This window comes from Nannospalax galili, unplaced genomic scaffold (genome assembly GCF_000622305.1).
Source record: "Nannospalax galili isolate Female #2095 unplaced genomic scaffold, S.galili_v1.0 scaffold1050, whole genome shotgun sequence".
Lineage (NCBI taxonomy): Eukaryota > Metazoa > Chordata > Mammalia > Rodentia > Spalacidae > Nannospalax > Nannospalax galili.
This window is the reverse complement of record NW_008329037.1, coordinates 726,064-745,287: the sequence shown is the minus strand read 5'-3', so window position 1 is coordinate 745,287 and position 19,224 is coordinate 726,064. Positions and strand designations below refer to the sequence as shown.

Here is a 19,224-nt window from a genome sequence, read left to right as displayed (position 1 = left end):
TGGATTTCATTCGTACAGGTCAGTGGGCTGTCATGTCCAAAGAGGAAGGAAGGGTTCCTCTGATTCCTGTTGAGCTTCCCTACAATCCTGACTCTCCACCTCAGGAATATTTTCCTCCTCCTGAGACCCTTTCCTCTGCCATGGGGCAGGAGGCTGGGGCTTATTTTGTCTGATCTATGTGGCCCTTGAGGTGGACCCCTCTGGGCCACTAATGGATGAAAAGTTCGAATGTCAAAGTGCCTAGGGATTCATTTTGGGTGCAGGCAGAGCTTTGCATCTGAAAACCTTAGAGTTCAGGTTGTTAATTTGTGTTCCTCCAGTGGGCCCCAGCCTAAGGCTCTGAGGGGCGAGTCTGGCCCTTAGCCTGGGGACAGGAAATCGTATTTTGGTCTTGGGTCCTGGGTAAGTAGGCAAGGGGAGAATGGAAGCTCAGACCCAACTGTGTTTACTCGGGCTGGGCCCCCTCAGAGCTCAACAGGCTCTCATTCATTGGGAGCCCCATAAACCCTTTGGGGCTCCCTGAGGTTCAGAATGCCTGGATGCCAAACCCTGGCTGCTGCCCCCAGACCCGCTAGGGACCAGCAAGCTATGAGAGTTTGAGTGAGGCAGGACTGAAGATGGTAAGTGGAGGCTCAGATTGGTCTCCTTCTTTATCTTTTTGAATGGGGTGGGGAGGGAATAGCTCTTAAGTCAGATGCACTGGAGCGCAGTTGGAAAGACCTAGAGTGATGTTAGAGGCAGCACTGTTTTCCTCAATGCCTGGAGGGCACTTCATAACTCTTTTGTCTTAGATAGGTCCCTGAGGACAGAGCTGGGTTCCCTAAGCTCCCAGGCATGTCTTCAACCCAAATGGTCTTTAAGGTGAACCTGGATGGGAACGTTCCTGAACACTGACTTCTTGTTGAGATTCCCATATCCTATGTTGGGTTGTTGACAACTTACACCTCTCATCCCACTGGAGTGGGGGAGTCTTCATGTTCTTGGGACCTCTCTTTCTCAACTGTCCAGCAAGGAGACTTCTTTTGTAGGCAGAAAGATTGGGATTGGATAGATCATTGAGGGATGAGGTCCTGGGGTCTGCTTACCCATGTGTTAGCTCCTTCCTGCTGTTTTCAGTCCTACACTTCACATGGGCTGTTTAGATTGGGATTGGATAGATCATTGAGGGATGAGGTCCTGGGGTCTGCTTACCCATGTGTTAGCTCCTTCCTGCTGTTTTCAGTCCTACACTTCACATGGGCTGTTTAAGGTCCCTCTGAATGGAAAGGAGGCAACAGCAGCAGAATTAGGGCTTAGGGGTCTGCATACCCTATCCATCTCACTCATGACCTTGAAATAACCCCTTCCTACCTGGTCTACAGGGTTCCTAGCCACTGATTTGAGTTAGAATATACTCTCCCAAGTTCTTTAAGCTCTGAACTTCCCTGCTGGGTGGCTGGGTTGCGGGGGGTGGTAGAAGAGGAGGGGGAAGAGAAATCTCCCACCCGGATCTCCTTCCAACAGTGCTCCCACGTGCCCCTGGCAACCAGACCAGCCACCGGGGACCCTGGTAGGGGCTAGATGGGGGGTTCTTGTTTCCTAGACGCCTTCCAGGTGGGGTGTGACTTCCCGCTCTCGTGGTTGTAAAATGCCCAGGAGCCTGGTGGGTCCCTAGTGTAAGGGGGTGTGTGTATGTGTGAGGGGGGTGGGAAGGGTGTTTGTATCTTGGAATACCCTCCTCCTAGGCGTGTTTGACACGTGTTTCCGCCTCTCCCCAGCTTGGGCTCCCGCAGCTGCTATTTATAACCTTTAAGAGCTCCTGCCGACTGCAAAGTTTTCTTAAACTCAAAATATCACTGAGGTCCTGGGCACGCGTTCCAGAGGCCTCAGGGCACTGTGGTTTAAAGGAAGGAGGGGACCAGGAAGGAGGAGGTGGTGGAGAGGGGGTTAGCTCAGACCCTGGGTCCTTGCTGGGGACTGTGAGGACCTGGGTGGAGAATCCTAGTCTTGACATTCTGGCCTGGTTAGGCCTGAGGGACTCTGTGTGGGTGGTTCTTGGTCATGCTGGGCCATTTGAGGATGCAGGCACACTCTCTGAGACTGTTTCCTCTCATCCCAAATGCCTCAGTGAATGCTAACTGGCCCAAGGCCATGAACTGGTGTACCCTAAGAGCATCTCTGAGGTCAGGATCAGAGTTATATCTGCCTGGCTGTCCAGCAGCAGCGGAGCTAGAGGCACCCTGGACATTAATTGAACTGGCCAGAGACGGGAAGCTCTTTGGGAAAGTTTATCATAAAACTCAGCCTCTCTCTTTCTGTCTCCCCAGCCCCCCCATCTGTCTCTCTGTCTCTCTGTCTCTCTCCCTCCCCCTCTCTCCCCCCTCCCCCATTTCTCCCCCCCCCGCCCCCCCCTCTGTCTCTCTGTCTCTCTGTCTCTCTCCCCCCCCCTCTCTCCCCCCTCCCCCATCTCTCTGTCTCTGTCTCTCTCTGTCTCTGTCTCTCTGTCTCTCTCTGTCTCTCTCTGTCTATCTCTCTCTCTCTGTCTCTCTCTCTCTCTCTCTCTCTCTCTCGTGTGTGTGTGTGTGTGTGTTTGTGTGTAATGACCAGAGAGGGTAGGCACCTGCATGTTGGAAGTCACCTTGCTAATATAGACCATGATCACCATGCCCTCTGAAGTTCTCACCAGCTACACAAGAAGCTGAAGAGCCCATCCTGGGAACAAGGGAGGTCTCTGCCTTGTAGGAAGTGTCAGAGATAACAGGACAGTGACTTTGCATAGCTTAGACACCTCTCTGAAGCTGAACTTGGAAGGGACCTTGGCAGCCCGGCCAGTGGTAGGATTCTGGCAGAAGACACATACCCAGCTCCTGCCTGCCCTGGCTATTGCTGTGCTCTGGAGGCCCCTCAGCCTCCTGGGGAATGGATGGAAGCCCATTTCCCCCTCAGTCATGCACTCCTTGTGGAGGCCATTGGTGTAGGCCTCCCTGGCCCTTCTGTTGGCTTTTCCTTCCCTGTCTTCTGATGCTGGAGTAGGGGACACAGAGGCAGAAGACTAGAGCTCAGACCTCCAGGCTATTCCTACAAGAAGCCATTCCCAGCCCAATGAGCAGGAATGGTTCTGAGATGACTCCCTATTAATCTTCCAGCTCAAGCATAGCCACAAGGAATTCCTTGGGACAGAGAGGGACAAGAAAGTATGCTGGGCTGGGCTCTGACTCTGGGCTCTGAGAAGAAGGCAGACATGGTCCGCCATCCTACATCCCTATTCTCTAAACTGTCTGTGAGTCCTGGACCTGTCCTGCACTACTGGTTGTCTGACATCTCTTCCCTTCTTAGCTAGAGTCTCCTATATGCACTTCCAATGTCCCTTCCTCTCAGCTTCCAGGGTTTGCAGCTCAGGCCCTCAAAGTAAAGCCAAGAACTCCTGATTCTTAGCTAGGAACTTTATTATGTGGTACTGGGGAGAAGCCCAGAACCTTCCAGCTAACCACTACCTCTGAGCCCCAGTCCCAGCTCCAGGTCAGGGAATTTAGCATTTGGCATGTTGCTTCTGCCTCTGTCTTAAGATACTACACTTGATCTTAGCCAAAAAGTAGAGAAACCATGTCTCTGTCCTAAGAAACTCACTCCTGAAGGCAGAGCCTAGGTCATCTCCATGACTTTCCAGAGGGCATAGACACTCTGGAGCTTTGAACTCCCCAGAGCTCGTCCAATTATCCCTCAGAACCTCCCTTCTGAGACTCAGTTTCCTTTTGTGGAGGGAGCAGATCCTAAGATCCCAGAAAGCCTCTCCCAGGCCTTAGAGCAATTCTCTGACTTAGAAAGTTCTCCTCCAGGGAGCCGCATGAGTCTGACTCTACCTGATGGCAGATTCAGAAAGCCAGGGGATACCCCCAGGGGAAAGCTAGAAAACTCTAAGACCATAACCTGGGAGTCCCAGGTTGACAGAGAAGACTTACCCTATTTCCCGCCCAGCCCAGCCCAGCTGTCCTTGCAATGGGGTGGTGGGGTTCACACTTTCACTCTTGATCCCAAAGTCAGGAAAAGGGGTCTTGGAGTGGGAGAAGCTCCCCATCTCTTAAAAATTTACTTTTAGCCAAGTGTGGTGGCACATGCCTTTAATCCCAGCACTCAAAGCAGAGTCACTCTGTGAGTTCAAGACCAGCATGGTCTATATAGTGAGTTCTAGACTAGCCAGGGCTTCAGAGACCCTGTCAAAAAAAAAAAAGATGTATTTTTTATTTATGTATATGTATGTCTGCGTGTTAGAATGTACACATGCTTGTGGGTACTCCCAGAGGCCAGAAGAGGGTGTCAGATCCTTTGGAGCTGGAATTACAGGTAGTTGTGACACCCTTTCCCTACACCCATGTGGGTGCTGGTAACCAAACTCTGATCCTCTGCAAGAGCAGCGAGTACTCTTAACCCCTGGGCAATCTCTCCAGCCCCTCTTTCTTTGTTTTGTTGAGCTGAATAAACAATGATTATAGGCCAGGAGGCTTATGGTGGGGTCTCAGGCCACATGATATCTCTTGCTACACCCAATACAAGCTCTCCTGTTATCATATCAGACTATGATTCCTGGAGGTGAGACTGTAGTTTGGAGATGGGTGATGCTCACTGTCAGATAGGGCTACCTGAGCTGTGGTAATCCCTCAGTCCCTCCCAGTTTATCTGCAGCCCGGACTGGGCCTTTTGTCCATGCAGAATTCCAGCCCACTGAGCCCATTGTCCTCTATTGACAAGGCTCTAAGCTCCAGCTTTTTGTCCCTCGCTGAAACCTGAACCTGGGCAAAGGTTGGGGCAGTGGGGAAAGGAGGGGATTCAGAACTAAGCACACCTCAGAAGCTCAGCCGATGACACCTCCATCTCCAAGGCACAAGAGAGAACTCTGAAGACTCCCAGGGGAAGGGACTCCAGGAGTCAGTGCTAAGGCCAACACCAGAACTGGGTCCCCAGTTCCCAGCTGGCTCATTGAAGGTCTAGTGCCTGAATCTGCTTTGGATGAGGGTAATGATGCTCCACCATAAAAGTAGGTGCAAAAGTATGTGAGTATGTATACTATACAGATACATGCAAAAGCATATGTGTTCACAGATATATATGTTGTACTTGCTAACAACTCTATCTAGTGTCTCCACTGTCTCCTAACATCCCAAACATTGCCTCCAAACAAGAGCCATCCATCTAACCCAGCTCCTGACCTGAGAGCCCTTGACCTCAGTTCTGGCTACAGAACTTCTTGAGGCTCCCTGGAGCTTCAGGGTTTAAATTCATATGCTATGGTAAGAACTGGATACATTGCATCACCTCTTCTCATTTTCTCCAGGCCCTGCACTTAGGGGTCCCTGGGCTGATCTTAGGGCTCACTCCCTGGTCCCAGGCATCTGTGAGTCTCTAAATTCCCTGTGGGCTCCCTGTAGCCTCAAGGCCATTGCAATGGGAACTTGCCTACCCCCCAGCTACCTCCTTTTCTATTTGCTTTCCCTCTTCTTGTCCTGGGGTCCAAGATATGTGAAATAAATGGGTTGGGAGCCTTCCAGAGAGTCTGTTCCCACGAGAGTCAAAGACTGACCCCATCCTTATCTGACCTGGATATGCCAAAAACAACACAGATGCTGCAGCTTGCAAGCCCCAAACTCGGGGATGCTGACCTCCCCAGCCCAGCTGCTCTGCTTAGGTCTCCATTTCCCCCTCTATGACCAGACTTCAAGACTTTATAGTGGTGGGATGGTACAGTGAGCTCCAGAGAATGTATGGGAGGCGACAATGCAAAAGCTTCAAACATCTGGATGCATATGTATAGACACACACACACACACACACACACACACACACACACAACATGCCAGGTAGGTCTAGTAGGGTGCCCTGATTTCTGTGGCCTTTTGCTTCCCTCTTCCCTCCTGTGCAACCAGAGGAGGGAAGAGGGAAGCAAAGTACATTCTGTACTTGTGAGCTCAAAGCGTGGAACACTTGGCATGTGTGTGAGAGTATATAGATGTGTGTGCAAAAATGAGTATGTATACTATACAGATACAAGCAAAAGCATGTGTGTATACAGGTGCATGTTATGGTTGCTAATACCTCTATCTAGTATGAGGGTATGTGTGTAAAGATGAATACACAAGCACTGTGGACCAGGGTTTCTGAGTGATATGATGCTCTCATACACATGTTAGTTTATGTCGATTTGTGTGGACTCCAGTGTCAGTAGAATGGGACCAGTGAAGGTTGCCCCTGTAAAGAATGAGCCTGGAGACATGTGCACATACAACCTCTGAGTTCAGCTCTTAGCTGCTGAGGCAAATTCAATTGGCAAAGGTGTAATGGGGAGTGTCGAAGGCCACTGGGTGTCTCCAGACAAGATACACAGCAAGGGTGGGTTAGTTGACTCTGTGTGTATGTGCATATACAAGCGTGTGTGTGCATGCATTTTAAGCCTAACCACACAGGCCTGGTGGGTAGATATATAAATAGTTACACATGCAGGTACCAGAATCGACCCTAACTATTCCTAGCTGGGGGCTTGGGCCATTTTTAATGTAGCATCCACACCCTGTACCACAGGTTTTTGTGTGGCCACTGGTCGAAAAGACACAGCTGGTACTGGGTGGGGCAGAGTGGGGACAGTCCTAGGTCTGGTGGGGCCACCACAGCCAGGAGGGGTTTGCAAGGGAACAAGAGGCCCTCCCTCCCAACCTACACTGCCTCTCTGTCTCTGTCTCTGTCTCTGTCTCTCTGTCTCTTGCATTTTTTGTTTCTTTGAGGTTTCTTCTGTGACCCAGGCTGGCCTTGAGCACCCTATGTAGTCAAGGATGATCTTGAACTCCTAATGTTCCCACTGCCACCCCGAGTGCTGGGATTACACACTATGCTGCACTGTCCTTTTCAGTGGTATCACCACTGCTGCTTCTTGTCACCTTCGTCTGCGTCACTCGTTATCCTTGTCTGCCTTCTTTCTGATTCCTGTCCTTTCTGTCACAGCTCTGCATGCCTGTCCTCTCTTCCTGCATCACTGCCTCATGTCCACTCCTTACCCTCTCCAGCTTCTTGAGGGTGAGAGGTGAAAGTGAAGATGCTCCATCTTGCACGTGTGCTTGAGAGGCAACAAGCTGTGTGTCCTTGTGAGTGTAACTCCAGCTCATCCTTCCTTGATGCTACCTTTGTCCCTGAACCACCTCAGCAACCCTGTCTCCTTCTGCTTTTGAATCTGTCCCCATCTCTCTCTGCCTCTCTCCATCCTTCTGCCTCTGTCTTAGTGTCTGCCATAGTCAAGGGTCCCGTGTCTAGTTTCTCATGCTGGCCCCAGAGATCTGGCTCCTCCTGCAGCCAGCGTGAACTGTTTGCCTGAGACAGTCAGTCCATCCAGTCAAACAACCACTCAATTCAGACTCCTCATCTGACTGATGGGTTTTTTTTTTCCTCTGCTAAATTTACTTGCATTTTGGACTGAATTGGCCATTCAATGGAGGTTGTGTCCACATGGCCCCACCCCACCCATGCCAGCAGATGAACAGGCTCACAGACAGACATCCACACAGGGCCAGGAACACCCAGACACGCTCAGACCCACATGTGGTCACAGCCTGGTGATACAGATAAGTGTACAAGATTACATACTCCCACACAATCACACATGTGGCCCCACCCTTGTGCCCATAGTTCTACATACATAGACCACAAACACCAAGCAGTCAGACACATTCAGGTCTCACAGGGCAGTGCACACACCCAAGAAACTTTGGGGAAATAAAGGCAAGGGGAGAGAAGAGTATGACCCTGGGTTCACTGGTGGGCAGAGCCCAGGGGTGTCAGTACTTTTGAGAAGCTACTACCTTCTTCTCTAAGACCAACTTACATGAACGTCTCCTTCTTCCTCCCTGATCCTGGGGGAGAGGGGACATTCTGGTCATCTCAGGCCACCGCTGAGCCCCTGAAAACCTCAAATGTAACAACTCCCAGACCCTGATCCTAAAAGGGGACTCTTTTTTTTTTTCTTCCAAGGACAATAAATATTTGCTCTTTGGGAGACTGTTGGTGGGAGAGAACAGGGTTTGGCGCAGTGGCAGGGAATGTCAGAGCAGTTCAGGGCGGCCACAGGCCATGCTACGGGGAGGAGCTGGACCCTGTCCGGAAGCTAAACCAGCAGTCGGGGTGAGGGGTGCTGGGGCTCAGAACTACACCTTATTCTATTGTCTCTGACCCCAACCCAGGCCATTTTCTCAGCTGTCTTGACCAGTATATTGGCACCCCATCTTCCATGCTAGATCTCTCTACCCCAAGTTTCACTCTTCATGAACTTTTTTCCTGTTCCTTTCGCTCTTAAAAAATCTCCCTTCTCTCTCTCTCTCTCTCTCTCTCTCTCTCTCTCTGTGTCTGTGTCTGTGTCTGTGTGTTTGTGCAGGTAAGTATGTGAGAGCAGGTGCGTGCATGCCATGATATGAGTGTGGAGGTCAGAGGACAATTTCAGGTATTGGTCCTGGCCTTCCACCTTGTTTAAGTCAGAGTCTCTTGCTGTTTGCTGCTGCTTACACCAAGCAATCTGGCCCTCAAGATTCCAGAGATTTTCCTGTATCTGCTTCCTATCTCCCAGTAAAAACACTGAGATTATGTGTCCAGGCTTTATGTGGGTTCTGGGGATCTGAACTCAGGTTCTAATCTGTGGCAAACACTTTACTCTCCTGAACTATCTCCCCAGCTCTCCATTCACCCTTGACAGCCCCAGACCCTTTCTCATTCACTCAGAATGCATAGCCCCAGCTTGTATTCCTACCGTTTGGATCCAATAAAGGAATCAGCATTCTCAGACACATTTTCAGTGTCCTTCCTTGGATGAGCTGTGTGGGGGCAGGGTCGAGGTCCCTTAGGCCAGACCCCTGAGAACAGATCCTCTCCTGAAAACAGAACTGTACTTTCCTTCCATAATGGACCAAGTTTGGACAAAGCTGTCCCCTTACTGTCCCCTATGAGGCCCTAGACCCTGGAGACTCTGCCCTGCTCCCCACTCCTTCATGCTGAATTAGGCTCCCAAATATAGCGGCCGTGGCCACAGCAGGCCAGGACACCACAGCCCCAAAGCGTCAGTCCTGGGCCGGGATCAGAGGGACAGGAGCTGATTATAGGTCCCTGGGCCAAACCCAGGGCTTGCCTGCCAGCCCACTGAGTCCTGCCACCCCCACCCCTAGAACCACAAGGCTGAAGCATCTGGTCCCCGTCAGCACAGTGGGCAGAGGGAGGGGCCTGAGAGTTGTATTTGGCCTGCCCGAGGACAAAGTTGTCTGTGTGTGGTGTGTGGTGATGAGGATGGGCCAGGACTCAGGGTAGACATTTGTTCTCAGAGCCCACCATCATCTTGTCCTACCATTGCCCATTGGTCAGGTGGGGAAACTGAGGCCAGGAGGAACAGAGACCAGCCTGAGTCACAAGAACTCACAGAGCTTTCTGCCTCTCCCATTTTCTATCTTTCAAGACATAGGGCTGGGAAGCAGGCTACATACTGTTGGTGGCAGATTAGCCCTGTTGGGAAGTCCTACTTGGAGTCAGACTTCTACCCAAGGCCCTAGGATGGTGCAGATATTTATACATTTATTTCCTTTCCTAGTCTTTTTGCCTGCCTTGTGACATTTCTTGCCAGAGTTACTGGGCAGCCTTCACATCTCCACCCAGGGCCACAAATCCCCTATCCGAACAACTGAGGCAGGATCTAGGGACCCCCGTAAGGGTCTGTGTTCATGGATGCTTAGCATGTAGTTTGAGTTCATATCTCTGGACACACACACATATTGTGGTGGGTGGGCTACAGCCCGTGGGCCTGCCTACACCAAGACAGAGTCTCCAGGACCTGCTGCACAGCAACATTTGACCTACTTCTAAGGCTCTGGGTCTGGCCCAGGCCGCGTTCTCGACTCCTCCGGGAAGTGTGGGCCTGCATCCCAGCCCAGAGGCTGCAAGCCAGGAGGGGCGGACCCAGGCGGGCCAGGACTGCCTGTGGAGTCTGCGGCTGGGGGACAAGGACACGTGGGGAGCCTGACCTCCCTTTCCTGCTTCTGGATCTTGGACCCAAGGGGCAGTCAGTCCTCTTTCCCATGTGGCCGCCATACTCTGAGCTCCTCAAACTGGCTCTGATGGGATGAAGGGCATTCCTCATGCCCATTCTAAACACTGCCAGGGAGGTATGCCAAGCACCCAACACTGAGTGCCAAGAGTTTACCCTCCCTATGGCCTGCTCTGTCCACTCCATGCAGTAGGCAGTGCCAATGTGGAAAGCCATCATCAGCCTGTCCTGGCTTCTGGGATTGGGGTTTGGGTTTTAAAGTCCTGGGTCTGGAGTCCTGGATCTGGGATCTGGGTTTAGAATTCTTTATCCCGGGTGTTGGGGGTCTGGTTTTAAGGTCTAGGTTTGGCATATTGAGTTTTAGAGTCTGGATTCAGGGTTCAGGCACCAAGACCTGGGTCTGGGTCCCGGGTGTGGAGCTTAGTGCTGGACTCTGGCTTTTGGGTTCTGGATTCATACTGTGAACCCTGAGTCTGGGGTCTGGGTTTAGGCTTTCAGGTTTCAGCTTTGGGGTCTGGGTTAGGATTCTAGAATTGGGTTTGGGAACCAAAGACTGGTTCTCATCCCTTCAATGCCCCCTGCTGGCCAGTCATCTCTAGGCAGCCTCTGCTTCACTGTTTGTGGGCCATCCTCACACACCCTTACCTCTTCAGGCTGTGGGAGTGACTTCAGCCTATCCTGGGGAGTGAGGAGCAGGTCTTGAATGAGTTGGGCACTGAAAGAGAAGGGCACAGGAAGTGGATAATGGACTTGAAGGCTGTTGGCTGCATATAGTGTTGAGAGGGACTTTGTAATCATCAGAGCATCTGCCAATTATTCTGCAAGCCCCTCCATCTCCCCCAACTCCAATTCCAGGAATGGGCTTGGGACTTCAGTAAGATTCACACACACACATATTTAACTTTATTTATTTTTATTTTCTGTATATGAATGTATTGCCTGCATGTATGTCAGTGCACCTATGTGTACAATGCCCATGGAAGTCAGAAGAGGGTGTTGGATCCTCTGGAACTGGAGTTACCAATGATTGTTAGCTGCCATGTGAGTGCTGAGAACTGAACCCAGGTCCTCTCTAAGAACAGTCAGTACTGTTGACTGCTGAGCCATCTCTCCAGCCCCAAAGTAAAAATTTTATAAAGATTTATTTTTATTTTTATTTATGTGTATGTGTCTGTATGAGTATATGCCATGTGTGGGTTTAACAGCTGAGGCCAGATCCCCTGGAGCCTGAGTTACAGGTGGTTGTGAGCCATCTGATATTGGTGCTGGGAAATGGACTTGGGTCCTCTGCAAGAGCAGCAAGTGCTCTTAACCACTAAGCCATCTCAGTGGTTAAATTTTTAAAAATTTGTCTGTTATTATTATTATTATTTATTATTATTATTGATCTTTTTCAGTCAGGATCTCCTTGTAGTGGGGCTGGCCTGGAACTCACTATGTAGAAGAGGCAGGCCTTGAATGCATAGAGATCAAAGATGTGTGCTACCACACCCAGCTATTTGTTTATAGATAGGGTCTCTTGTAACCCGAGCTGCCCTCAAGCTTACTTGTTTAGCTGAGGCTGTCCTTGAACTCTTAATCTTTCTACTTCCACCTTCTGAGTGCTGGGATTACAGGTGTGTACCACACACTTGGTTATTGGGAGGGGTTTTAATACCCTGTGAGAGGTAGGTAAACTGAGAGATGTGAGGCATGTGTTCATCCAATATTTATTGAGTGGCTGCTGTGAGCCAGGCTCTGAGTACGTGACAGTGGAAAAAAGTTCCTGCTGTGGCAGCTGACACTCATGGAAGGGGGTAAGAGAAGGCACACCTATGTGACAGATAAAGAAACAAGCTGATGTTAAGGTGTGGGAGGATGGGGATTGGGGAGACAGGGAAGAGGGATCAGGGTGGTCTGAGGAGGCTTCTCAAAAGCATTGATGTCTGAGACCAGGGAGTGAACAAGAGCTAGCTGCTAACAGAATCCTAAACAAGAGCATCCGAGAGAAGAAAACAGAGTGGTGGAAAGACACTTAGAAGGACCTAAAAAGAGGCTAGTGTGGCCAGGGCTCTCCTGCTTAGGCCCACAAGCCCCTCAGAAGTCAGGGCTGGGGGGCAGAGCAAGGTAAGGTAGCTGTCCCCCAACAGGGCTGTGGAACTTAGCTTGTGGTCTTGGCATCGGGCCGGGCCACAGCTCAGACCTCAGAGCTGGGGGAGCCAAGGGAGAGGATTCAGACTCTTGCCCTTTGGCTTTCCAGGCCCCTCAGACTCTGCCAGGATCCTGCCCGCTCAGCTGCTCTTCCTGGAGGGTGTAAAGCTATGGCTGGGACCTGGGAGCTGAGTGTTGGCATAGCTTGTTCTTGCTGCCCACTCCCAGATCCTTGCCTGTTCACTTTCCCGCTTGCCCACTATGGTCTTGCTCCTGGCTGTAGACAACCAATCCCATGGGCAATATTGTGGGCTGGCCTTAGGAGGGCTCTGATAGAACCCTTGCTGGGTGCTCTGTGCCTGTTATAGGGCGAAGGGGATTGCTGGGGACCAGCCTGGGTACTGTTGTTGCAGCAACCAGTGGGGCAAGTAGAGAGTCAAGAGTTCAGACAGAAGCCTGGCCTTAGCCCCCATCTGAGGCCTGGGGAGGAGGGAAGAGGTTCTATGCACTTCCTCTACAGGACTACAGCTGCACTATGTATGAGGGAAGGGGATCGAGACACCTGTATGAGGGAAGGGGATCAAGACACCTGTATGAGGGAAGGGGATCGAGACACCCTCTCCTTCTCACCATCCCAGGGAGGAGAAGATAGTACCATGAGGCCCTGAATGTCTGCATGAACTCATTGGTCCGGATCACAGACCAGAAACGAGTCTCAGGAAGTACATGCATTCACTTATCCCTGTTTGAACTGCCATAAGCTGCTTTCTACAGGATGACAGTACGAGGGTGAAGGGAATAGGGTGGGGAGTCTGGGCCACCCTGTGTACATGTCCTTTGCCCTGGGCCTCAGTTTTGTCCTCATAAATGAAAGGGGTCTGGGTGGTGCCTTGGCTGTGCTTGTGAAGGTGGCTTATGTCACCATGGGATGTCTAGAGCCAGCAGTGCTGAGAGGTGCTGTGGGTCAGCGGGCCTGGGCGGTCGGGCTGCCCCAGAGCTCGCGCTCTCTCTCTCTCTCTCTCTCTCTCTCTCTCTCTCTCTCTCTGTCCCCCTCAGGCTGTCTTCTCCTTTTGTGGTATTTTTGGTGTCTTTGTGGACCCTTCCCCCACTTCTTTCTTTCTCAATACTCTTGCCAAACATCTGGAAGAAAAGTGAAAAACTTACCCCCCTAGCCCCGGATGTTGTCAGATTTCCAGATGTGGGTGTTCTGCCCTCCAGATGAAGGGAGGAATGTTCCAGCCATGGATGGGGGGCGGAGGCGGGGAATGACAGCCCCGGACTGTCATCCCTTCACTGTAGGGCTGAGTGACAAGATGAGAAGGACCAGGGTCCAGGAGGAAGCCATTAGGGCACCTAGGTTGAGGCCCTGATGCCTCATTTCAGCTTGAGCCACACCCTTCTCCACGCCTGGGACGTTCCCTTGGGGTTTGGGGTGGGGGGCCCTGTCTCTGAAGTTTCTATCAAAGGCTTCAGGCACTTAAAAATAACTAAGAACACCCCCTTCTCACCGCCCCCCCCCCCGGCACAGAGGCTGGGGGGGGGGCAGAACTCAATGTGTTTGCAAGATGTCTTTGCTCTCTGAATTTGTATTGGAAGGGCCTCCTGCCACCTCAGTCTCTCCATCTCCCCAAGTGGTGGCCCAGCCAGGCTGTGTTATGTCACAGCCATCTGACAAGGCTGGGCACCAGGGGAGCGAGTGGTTCCAGGGACTGGACACTGTTTCCTGAACCCTGGGGGGTTGGGGTTAGATCCTAGGAGCAGGCATTAAGGGGTAGGAACCGGGGTAAGAACTTTGAACTGGGACCTAGGGCAAACCTTTCCCAGTACCTTGAGGTCCCTCAGAGATGTAGGACCCTCTGGAGGAGTATGGGGTAATGAGTGTAGTGGCAGAAAGTTTCAGAGAGGGGCCAGTGGAAGAGGAAGCAGGGAGGCGCAGAGGTTCAGTGGGAACTAGGGGTGGGCAGAGAACTGGACCCCAGGGTGCACAGGGGCAGATGAGTGACTGGGAATTGCAGGGAGAGGCAAAGAGAAGCCAGGGGGGTGAAACCTGAGACTGGTCTCAGGGGTTGGCTGACAGGCGCCTGGATGGGACAGTGGAACTAGCCTGGGGGATGGTCCTTGAGGGAGTGGCACCCTTTCTGGAGACTCTGGGAACCATGGCTGGGGCTACAGCTGTCTTCCACTGCCAGACACTCACACCGGCACATATAAACACCCAGACATAAACACACAGAGGCCACACCACAGACACATTTACACAGACATACATGAATGAATGTGAACTGCCAGAAACAGACCCACAGACACAACACACAGACCCTCTCTTCAGATCCAGCCCAACACCTACAGACCCCAACACCCACAGACCCTGCCACGGAGACACCCAGGCAATATATACAGATGCCCAGAGACTCCCCAGTCATGCACACAGATAGAGACCCCTACATGGAAAGGTGCCTGGACACAGATCCACACCTATCTCCCTTAGCCCGGTATAGCACAGATGCCAAACAGAGCATGGGATGCCCCGTTGCAAAGTCTGAGTCAAGAATGGCTTTTTGATCATCCCAACCCCCATCATAGTATGCAGCATGTGGCACACATTTTTCCAAACTTCACCTGTCCAAATTTATTGACCTGTAGAAGGGCAGCAGGGTATATGTGTGATTGTGTGTGTGTCTGTGTCTGTGTCTGTGCTCAGAACACAGGCTGGGCAATGCCTTCTGCCCTCCTCCCCCTCCCTCTCTCCAACAGGTGATTGGGAGGAATGGAGCACCCTCCCCTCTCCCCCACCCATTCCTGGGCCTGAACAATGCCCTCCCTAGGCCCCAAAATAGCCCCTAAGCAGAGCCAATGTCCTTTTATGGCCCTGTCCCTATTGTGCATGGTAGGGGTGGGGCTGGGGTCATGAGGTATCCAGACAGGATAAAGTCCCTGGTTGTGGGAAGTTCTCACCTACCCTGTTCTCTGCATCCTTCTCTGTGATTGCAATCCCCATGGCTCCCAAAAAGCCAGAGCCCAAGAAAGAAGAGGCCAAGGCTGCCCCCAAAGCGGCTGCAGCCCCTGCGCCTGCACCTGCACCTGAGCCTGAGCGCCCCAAGGAGGTGGAGTTTGATGCCTCCAAGATTAAGGTAAGGGAGCTGGTTGTGGTAGGAGGGACAGGGCAGGTAGTGGATTGCAGACCTGAGCTAAAGCTTGCAGCTTATATGCAGAGGTCAGACAAGGCCTGCCTGTTTCAGGCATCTGGGGGGCTGCAGTAGGAGGGGTGGTAGCCAGACGGTAGGCAAGATGCCCGTGGTACTGCCAAGAGGTCCATACACTTCAAGAGTAGAGTCTGGACCAGTGTTTGAAGGGAATGCCTTTTTGGTGGTTTTGGAAACCTACATTCCTTTCCCTTCTCCCTTGGACTTTCATATCCATGGGGAACCCTGGAGCCAGTTGTTCCCTACCTCAAGATCCCTATAGCTGGGGAGGGATTTTCTTTGTCTGGCTGTGGGGGGTCTCAAGTTCATGACAAATCTCCTGGGTGGAGGGAGTAGTGTGTAAGGGAAAGTAGGACCTTGCCCAGGCTGGGCGGCTCTCACCTCTGCCAAGATCACCAAGCCCAGAGTTGGCAAAGCCTTCCTGGGCTTCACTTTTAGCTGGAGAAATGAAGGTACAGGCTGGGGAGGGAGCTTCTGAAGTCATGCAGGAAGCTGATAGTGGAGCTCGGCCAAGAAGCTCCAGGAGCCTTTCCTGGCCCAGATGTCTTCCCCAGAGTCTAAACTGGGAGGTCAAGCCATGCTTGCCACCTGTGGCATCTGCATAGTAGCACGCAGCCTGTGTCCTGCCTGTTCTTGGTTGGCCAGTGGCCACTGCTGCTCTGGCTGCCTCCTGAGATGCCCCTGCAGTCCTCTCCACCCCCACTAATATCCACTAATCCCTGAGCCATTGTTATAGAGCTTCCATCTGGTCATGAGTCCTTCCCAGGGGCCCCTGCCCATGCCCCTTGGGTTCCTGTCTCACTGGTCTCTACCTTAGTTGCTCTGAGTCTTTGCAGGACTACTGTACCCCAGAGTTGGCTTCTTGTCCCTCTGCCACCCATAGACCTGAGATCTGTGTCCTGTAGGATGCCTGGTAAGGCTCCAACCACCTTGGGACTCATGGTGGCATTGTCCAGTCTCACTAAATAAGAGGTTGGCACAGGCTCCTCCCTCAAAAGTAGAGTGATGTCCCCTCCTGCTCCCTCTTTCTCTCCTCCCAGTTGTCAGGGAAGGGCAAAGTTGTTGCCAGCAGCCAGGGAGCCCAGTCTCCCCAGGTTTTCTCACAGACAGCTCTCAGGGAGCTTGGAATAACCAATTATTCTCAATACTGGATTGAGTCTCAAGTCAGGAGGGCCACCCATGGCAGGTGGCAGAGATGGAGTGTCCCTCTACACCACTGTGCACATTGGAGGTTGGTGAGGCGCCAAGGTGCTCGTCATGCCCCCTCCCCCTAGTTCCTTTCCATAGTGTGACTTTGACCTTGTGGAGAGTGACTGCAGTGATAAAAATAGACCTGGAATCAGGTGAGGAGGGGGACACTGGGTCCCAGGAGGCCTCCTGACCTCAGAGTGGCCCCATTATGGCCTCAGAACACCCTCAGTAACACAGCCCTGGCTCTGTGCTATGCTGGGATTGGGGAGCTGCCCTGGGGCTATGGGTAGAATGGGACAGTACCCAGCCTTGAGGGGCCCAAGGGACTCTGTGAGGGGCAGATGTATGAACCTGTACATGCATGCATACATTCTCACTTACAGACATACTTTCACGTGGACACAGCCTCTGGCCTGGGGCTTCATGCTTGTTCTTCTCTGCAGTCAGCCTAGTCACGCCTATGACACTGGACACATTAGTCTAGAGCCAGGGACCAGGGAAGGTCCACTGTGGGCTAAGTCCTTTGTCTTCATCACTCTCCAGCTATGGCCCACTTGTTATGACAATCTGGTTACATAGAGGCACCCAAAACCCTCAGGTTAGACCCTCATGTGTGTGAGAGGGGGAGGGTGTGCAGAAGCAAGAGGGTGTCTAGGTAGATAGTATGAGGGTTTGGGTGATAGAGACTTGTATTGCTGGCTTTAGGACAGCTAAGGGCCTGAGGCCTGGGTTGACCACAGTGACCAGGAGGTCTGCATGCAGTCTTCGGCTAGGTACTCAGTCTTTGGCCTCTTTTCAGATCGAGTTCACGCCTGAACAGATTGAAGGTGAGTAGAGTCCTGAGCCCTGAGGGTGGTGGGGGTGGACCAGGGGTGTCCAGTCCAAGGGTCCCATCAGTGGGGTGGGGGTAGGGTGGGGAGTGGGGTGGACTTCCTCAGAGAATTTCTACAGGTCACGGCCCTCTCCACAGAGTTCAAGGAGGCCTTCCAGCTGTTTGACCGCACACCCAAGGGCGAGATGAAGATCACATACGGGCAGTGTGGGGATGTCCTGCGGGCGCTAGGACAGAATCCCACACAGGCTGAGGTGCTCCGTGTTCTGGGGAAGCCCAAACAGGAAGGTATTGACCCTGCCTGGGAGCCCTCATTAGTGCTATGCTCAAGGGAGACTGCCAGGTGGGGGGCTATCAGATAGGATGGGAACCTCACTGCCCTGCCCCTTCCTGATTCCTCCTGTTGTCAAGATGAGGACATGGAGCCTGACTGCCAGGCCCTCAGTGCCAACCAGAATCCATGGCTGGTGTGAGGACACTGGTGTGAGGGGGACATGGGTCCTTGGCTTTCACACCTGCTAGCCTCCTCTGCATCCCCTGGTGGGTCTTTGTCAACTTTCCTCACCTCGGCTCCTTGCTTTGCCCCAGGGGGAGTGACACCCAGATCCTCATCACAGGTCTGGGGGAGGCCTCTGATGGGCTCAGCTGTGAGGGGTGAACAGGGTGAGGTCTATAATGAGTGAGACTTGGACATGATGATAAATACCTGAAATCTCAGCAATCAGAAAGCTGAGGCAAGAGGATGGAGGCAAGAGTTGGAGGCCAGTCTGAGCTACATAGTTCTAGGTTAGCCTGGACTACATAGTGAGACCCTGTTTCAAAAATCAAAACAAGCCGGTGTAAAGGTATACACTTTTAATCTCAGAACTTGGAAGGCAGAGGTAGGCAGATCTCTGTGAGATTGAGGCCAGCCTGGTCTACATAGTGAGTTCTAGGCCAGTTGGAGCTACAGGGAGATCCTGTCTCAAAAAAACAAACAAAACAACAAAATCAAAACAAAACAAACAACAACAACAACACACACACACACACACACATACACACACACACAAGGTCTGGGGATATAGTTGGTAGAGTGCTTGTCAAGCATACATGAAACCTTGAGTTTGGTCCTCAATAATGCATAAACAGGGAATGGTGGCACATGTGTATAATTCCTGCACTTCGGAGCGGAGGCAGAGATATCAACACAGATTTGAGGTCTAAAGAATAAAATAAAGGGCTGGAGAGATGACTCAGTGGTTAAGAACACTGGCTGTTTTTGCAGAAGACCTGGGTTTGAATCCCAGCACCCACATGATAGCTAACTATTTGTAACTCCAGTCCCAGGGGATCTGACAGCCTCTTCTGACCTCAGCAGGCATTGTATGACATGATAGAATATTATTTTCCAGGGCTGGACTTGATGGTAGCTCACACTTTTAATCCCAACACTTGGGAGGCAAAGGCAAATGGATCTCTGTGAGATCAAAGCCAGCCTGTTCTTCTTAATGAGTTCCAGGTTATAGGCAGACCCTGTCTCAAAAAGACAAAAAAAAAAAAAAAAAAAAAAAAAAAAAAAAAAAAAAAAAAAAAAAAAAAGGTAAAAAAGACGTGGTACCTGCCTATAATCCCGACACTAGGGAGGACAAGGCAAGAAAATCGCCATAGAATTCAGAACAGCCTGGTAAGCTTCAGGTCTGCCAGAAATACATAGTGATATCTTGTCTCAAAAAAAAGGAAAAAGGATGGGGGCTGGAGAGATGGCTCAGCGGTTAAGAACACTGGTTGTTCTTGCAGAAGACCTGGGTTCAAATCCCAGCACCCACATGACAGCTAACGACTGTCTGTAG

General features: G+C 51.7%; 1 protein-coding gene across 1 annotated transcript in view; it reads left to right on the top strand.

The window, feature by feature from the left end:
• The first annotated feature begins 15,086 nt into the window (after window positions 1–15,086).
• Window positions 15,087–19,224, top strand: part of Myl3 (myosin light chain 3) — a 6,438-nt gene continuing 2,300 nt past the window's right edge. The window contains exons 1-3 of the mRNA XM_008830541.2: window positions 15,087–15,297; window positions 17,360–17,387; window positions 17,531–17,680. Of these exons, the coding sequence (XP_008828763.1) occupies window positions 15,163–15,297; window positions 17,360–17,387; window positions 17,531–17,680 (313 nt within the window). The 5' untranslated portion in view covers window positions 15,087–15,162. The remainder of the gene's footprint in view (window positions 15,298–17,359; window positions 17,388–17,530; window positions 17,681–19,224) is intronic.